Source organism: Anolis sagrei, chromosome X (assembly GCF_037176765.1).
Source record: "Anolis sagrei isolate rAnoSag1 chromosome X, rAnoSag1.mat, whole genome shotgun sequence".
Classification (NCBI taxonomy): domain Eukaryota; kingdom Metazoa; phylum Chordata; class Lepidosauria; order Squamata; family Dactyloidae; genus Anolis; species Anolis sagrei.
Window position 1 is genome coordinate 109,789,630 of NC_090034.1, and position 6,000 is coordinate 109,795,629.

Below are 6,000 nucleotides of genomic sequence, written 5' to 3' on the forward strand. Positions count from 1 at the left end.
GTGTGCGTGTGTGTGTATGTATATGTTTGTGTGTGTGTGTGTGTGTATATATATAAACTATTTGTGTTATATGGACTAGATGGCCTTTGCAGGTCCCTTCTGACTCTTATGATTCTATTGTGTGCATGTGTGTTTATGTATATGTATATGTGTGTGTGTGTGTGTGTGTGTGTGCGTATAAACTATTTGTGCTATATGGACTAGATGGCCTTTGGAGGTCCCTTCTGACTCTAGATTTCTATTGTGTGTGTATGTGTTTGTGTGTGTGTATATGTGTGTGTATATATATATAAAAACTATTTGTGCTATATGGACTAGATGGCCTTTGGAGGTCCCTTCTGACTCTAGATTTCTATTGTGTTTGTGTGTGTATAAAAAAGAACTGACTCTAGCATTCTATGATATACGAATCATAAACACACATACACATATATACATATATATAGTATATTTATCTGTGCTATATGGACTAGATGGCCTTTGGAGGTCCCTTCTGATGTTAGGATTCTTGTGTGTGTGTGTGTGTGTGTGTGTGTATATATATATATATATATATATATATATATATATATATATTTGTGCTATATGGACTAGATGGCCTATATCACACTCTAGGATTCTATGATATAGGTATAATCTCTCTCTCAATTGTATCAATCTGTGCTATCGGACCATCTGTTGGGAGGGATCAGATGGTGTCTTCCTGCCTGGGAGAATGGGATTAGACTAGCTGATACCTGGAGGCCCTTTCTGACTCTATGTGGTGAGATTTCGTCCGGTGGTTTAGCCGTTTTTGACCGCCTAATTACGACCTTAAGGTTCTTATATATATAGATGTATCACCTCTCTCTCTCTCTCTGTTGTAGAGGTGCTTTGAATGCAATTTCCCTGCTTCTTGGCAGAATGGGGTTGGACTGGATGGCCCTTGAGGTCTCTTCCAGCTCTGGGATTCTCTCTCTCTCTGTGTGTGCTCTATGGACTAGATGGCCTTTGGGGGGGGGGGGCTTGCAGGAGGGGACTCCCTACTTGACCGTTGCCCATCCCCTCCCTTCTCTCTCTCTCTCTCTCCCCTTGTGTCCAGGTATTACTACAACAAGCGCATCCTGCACAAGACGAAGGGCAAGCGCTTCACCTACAAGTTCAACTTCAGCAAAGTGGTGCTGGTCAACTACCCGCTGCTGGACATGGCCGCCAGCTCCCCCTTCCTCCTGGCCCAGAACCCCTTTGGCGGGGGAGGAGGAGGGGGAGGAGGAGGAGGAGGGGGTCACGGGGCCGAGTGCCCCCCACTCACCCAAGAGGTAACTTGCCTTCTCGGCAGGGGAACGGTCACTCAAGCGTCCAGGCCAGGCCTGCTCCACTTGGGGAAGAAGAGGTCAAAGGCCAAAATCAGGGGTCTTGGAGCACCCCACTTCCCAAGGAAAGGCATAATTAGCACTGAATTGGGATTGTTGCTGCTGTTCTTTCCTCCTTTCTCTCATTCTTCTTTCCTTCTGTTTCCTCCCTTTCTTTTTTTTCTTTCTCCCTTTCTTTTCCTTCCTTCCTTCCTTTCTTTTTCCCTTCCTCATTTCCTTTCTATTTCTTTCCTCTCTGACTTTTCCCCTTCCTCTTTCTTCCTCCTTCCCTCTTTTTCCTTCCTTTCGCCCTTCAGCTTTCATTCATTCATTTCTTCCTTTTCTCCCTCCTTCTTTTTACTTCCTCTATTTCTTTCTCTCTTCCTCTGCCTCCATTTCTCTCTCTCTTTTTCTTTTTCTTTTCCCCCTCATTCTTTCTCTTTCTTTCCTCTTTCTCCTTTCCATCTTCCTTTTCCCATCCCTATTCTTTTCCCTATCTTTCCCTTTCTTTCTCATTCCTTTTCCTTCCTGTCTCCTTCCCTTTCTTTCTTTCTTTCCTTCCTTTTCCTTTCTTTTTCTTCTTCCCTTTCTTCCTTTTCTCCCTTCATTCTGTTTCCTCCCTTTCTTTTTTCTTTCTCCTTTTCTTTTCCTTCCTCCCTCCCTCTTTTTCCTTCTGTCTTTCTTTTTCTCCCTTCCATCTCCCTTCCCTTTTTTCTTTTTCCCTTCCTCCTTTCCTTTTTCCTTCCTTACTTCTCCCTCCTTCCCTTTTTATTTCCTTCCTCTCATTCACCCTTTCTTTCTCCCTCCCTCCCTCCCTCCCTCCCTTTTTCTTACCTTTCTTTCTCCCTTCACTCTTCATTCATTCATTTCTTCCTTTTTTTAATCCCTCCTTTTACTTCTTCTTTTTTCTCCCTTTCTCTATGTATTTATTTCTCTCTCAATTTCTTTTTCTTTCTCCCTTCCTTTTTCTTTCTTTTTCTTTCCTCTTTCTCCCTTCCTTCTTTTCTTTTATTTCTTTTCCCTCCCTTGTTTTTTCCTTTCTTTCTTTCTTTCTTTCTTTCTTTCTTTTTCTTTCTTCCTCATTCCTTTTTCCTTCCTTTCACACTTCCTTTTTCCCTTTCTACCCTTTCTACCTTTTCCTCTTTTTTCTTTTTCCCTTTCTACCTTTTTTTCTCCCTTCATTCTGTTTCCTCCCTTTCTTTTTCCCTCCCTCCTCCCTTCTTTCCTCCCTTCCCTTCCTTTCCTTTCTTTCTCCCCTTTTCTTCTTCCCTTTCTTCCTTTTCTTCTTCCTTCCTTCCTTCCTTCCTTCCTTTTCTCCCTTTATTCTGTTTTCTCCCTTTCTTTTTCCTTCCTTCCTTCCCTTTTTCCTTCCTTCCCTTTTTCCTTCCTTCCTTCCTTCCTTCCTTCCTTCCTTCCTTCCTTCCTTCCTCTCCCTTCATTCTGTTTCCTCCCTTTCTTTTTCCCTCCCTCCTCCCTTCTTTTTCTTTCCTCCCTTCCTTGCCTTTTCTCTCCCCTTTTCTTTTTCCCTTTCTTCCTTTTCTCCTTCCTTTTCTCCCTTCATTGTTTCCTCCCCTTCTTTTTCCCTCCCTCCTGCCTGCTTTTTCCTTTCTTCCTCCCTTCCTTTCCTTTTTTCTTCTTCCCTTCCTTCCTTTTTCTCCCTTCATTCTGTTTTCTCCCATTCTTTTTCCTTCCTTCCTTCCTTCCTTCCTTCCTTCCTTCCTTCCTTCCTTCCTTCCTTCCTTCCTTCCTGGGGTGCTGCATCAGTGTTGGACGTGTGGTGCCGGCCTGACCCAAATGTGGAAATGAGCAATGCCTGGGGAGGGCCAGAGAGGTGACCCCCCCTTGCCCTTTGGGGCCTTTGGGCTGACCCCTTCCTCCCCTTCCTCCCCTTCCTTCCTCTCCGGCCAGGCCCTTCAGAGCCTCTTCTCCGGCGGCCCCCGCCTGGGGGACCCTTCTGCCCGCAGCCCGCTCTTTGACCGCCAGACGGAGACCGAGAAGCTGCGCCTGGAGGCCGCCTTCCCCTTCCTGGGGTCAGGTGAGGACAGCGGTCAGCCTGACACGTAGAGATGGTCACTTTCACCACAGCCGCGTCCAGTGACAGGCGCCTCCTTGGGTCGTGCTCTCCCTGCCTGCCAGGAAGAAGGGGGCTGGGCTGGGTGGATTGTTGGTGTTGTTTGGATGGCCTTTGGGGGCCCCTCCAGCTTTAGGAACTCATTCTATTATTGTTTGGATGGCCTTTAGGTGCCCCTCCAGCTCTAGGATTTCGTTCTATTGTTGTTGTTGTTGTTTGGATGGCTTTTGGGGACCCCTCCAGCTCTAGGATTTCATTCCATTATTGTTTGGATGGCCTTTGGGCACCCCTCCAGCTCTAGGATTTGATTCTATTATTATTGTTGTTGTTTGGATGGCCTTTGGGGGCCCCTCCAGCTCTAGGATTTGATTCCATTATTGTTTGGATGGCCTTTAGGGGCCCCTCCAGCTCTAGGATTTCATTCTATTATTGTTTGGATGGCCTTTAGGGGCCCCTCCAGCTCTAGGATTTCATTATATTATTGTTTGGATGGCCTTTAGGGGCCCCTCCAGCTCTACGATTTCATTCTATTATTGTTTGGATGGCCTTTGGGGGCCGCTCCATCTCTAGGATTTCATTCTATTATTGTTGATGTTGTTGTGGCTGGCCCTCTGCCAGGTGGGATCGGGTGTTGCCTTTCTTTATGGCGAAAGGGGGTTGGGCTGGATGTCCTCTGGGCCCCCCCCCCTCCATTCTCTCTCCTCTCACTGCCTTCCTCTTCTTCTTCTTCCTCCTTGCAGGTGTGGCGGGGGGTTTCTCGAAGCCCCCTGGGGGCGGCCTGCTGACCCCTTACGGCGGTGGCGTGACTGCAGTGTCCAGCGGTGGCCGGAGTGGCGGTGGCATCTCATCTTTTGGGGACTTCCCGTGGGGCTTCAACCCGTACCTGTCGGGGGCCTTCCCGCTGGGGGGCTCCAAGCTGCCGGCCTCGCTCTACTCGCCCCACTTCTACCCCAACCCGCTGGCGGGGTCCCTGGCGCCCCCGCTGCCCTCCTCCGTGGGGCCCGTGGCCTCGCTCCTGGCGGCCGAGGGGGGCCCCGGGGCCCTGGGGTGCGGGGCCCCCCTCCCCCGCCTCTGCCTGGCCCCCCACGCCAGGCCTTCCTCTCGCGGGGAGAAAGAGCCCCCCACGGGGGTCCGCCCACAGAGCCCGGGGCCCGGGGCCCCAGAAGAGGACCCCGACTCGGAGCTGGAGATCACCGACCTCAGCGAGTGCAGCTCGGACAACGACGCGGACGACTTCAGCCCCGGGAGCCCCGTGGGGGGCCCACCCAGGAGGGGGGCATCGGGAGGGGCCCCCAAAGCGGTCCCCGGGGCCGGAGGGGCCCCCGCCAAGGGCGAGAAGGGCAAGGGCCTCCCGGGCAGCTGAAGGGCCCCCCACCCCTCAAGAAAGGCCAGTGGTCAGTGGAGGCCAAAGTCCCCAGGGGGGGCCCCACTCTCCTCCTCCTCCCCGTCCCCCCCCCACTCTTTGTTCGGTCAATGTCTCTATTTTTATAGGAAGATTTTTATTCTCCCCCCAATTGCCCCTTCTCTTCCCCCCCAAAGTCTCCTTCTCCCCTTCCTTGCGCACCTTCTTCTTCGCTCCCTTTCGGGGTTTTGGTTGACTGACTGACATCTTGGGAAATGGACCCCAATGGGGGAAACACACACACACTAAACACACACACTACACACATTAACACACACATATATATATGGGGATGGGGTCTTCCAGGTAGCCTTTCAGGGCAATGGGTTTGGGAAGGAAGGAAGGAGAGGTAGAAAAAAAAGAAAGAGAAAAGAAGGAAGGAAGGAGAGAAAGAGAAAAGGAAGGAAGGAGGGAAGGAAAGCTTGTGTACTGTCAAAGGAGAGAGAGGAAGGAAGGAAGGAAGGAAGGAAGGAAGGAAGGAAGGAAGGAAGGAAGGAAGGAAGGAAAGAAAGAAAAAGTTTGGCTGATTGCCTTCTGCCAAAGGAGAGAGGAAAGGAAGGAAGGAAGGGAGAAACAAAAAAGAAAGAGAAAAGTTTGACTTATTGTCTTCTGTCAAAGGAGGGAGAGGAAAGAAAGAAAGAAGGAAGGAAGGAAGGAAGGAAGGAAGGAAGGAAGGAAGGAAGGAAGGAAGGAAGGAAGGAAGTTTGGCTGATTGCTTTCTGTCAAAGGAGAGAGGAGAGGAAAGGAAAGGAAAGGAAAGGAGAGAGAAACAAAAAAGAAAGACAAAAGGAGGGAAGTTTGACTTATTGTCTTCTGTCAAAGGACGGACAGGAAAGAAAGAAAGAAAGAAAGAAAGAAAGAAAGAAAGAAAGAAAGAAGGAAGGAAGGAAGTTTGGCTGATTGCTTTCTGCCAAAGGAGAGAGAGGAAAGAAAGAAAGAAAGAAAGAAAGAAAGAAAGAAAGAAAGAAAGAAAGAAATTTGGCTGATTGCCTTCTGCCAAAGGAGAGAGGAAAGGAAAGGAAAGAAGGAGGGAAGGAAGAAGAAAAGGAAGGGAGAGAGGAAAGAAGGGGGGGGGGAGAGAAACAACAAAGAAAGAGGAAGGAAGGAAAGAAGTGGAAACAAAAATAAAGAGAGAAAAAAAAGAAAGAAAGGAAAGAACTCTGTCTGATTGCCTTCTGCCAAAGGAGAGTGAGAGA

At 49.0% G+C, this 6,000-nt stretch overlaps 1 protein-coding gene across 1 annotated transcript in view; it reads left to right on the top strand.

The window, feature by feature from the left end:
• The window catches only part of LOC132780143 (ETS domain-containing transcription factor ERF-like), a 106,324-nt gene extending 101,541 nt beyond the window's left edge, over positions 1-4,783 (top strand). Inside the window, exons 4-7 of the mRNA XM_067473573.1 lie at positions 1,082-1,298; positions 3,240-3,366; positions 4,143-4,449; positions 4,495-4,783. Coding sequence (XP_067329674.1) covers positions 1,082-1,298; positions 3,240-3,366; positions 4,143-4,449; positions 4,495-4,765 — 922 coding nt within the window. The 3' untranslated portion in view covers positions 4,766-4,783. The remainder of the gene's footprint in view (positions 1-1,081; positions 1,299-3,239; positions 3,367-4,142; positions 4,450-4,494) is intronic.
• Positions 4,784-6,000: the final 1,217 nt, after the last annotated feature.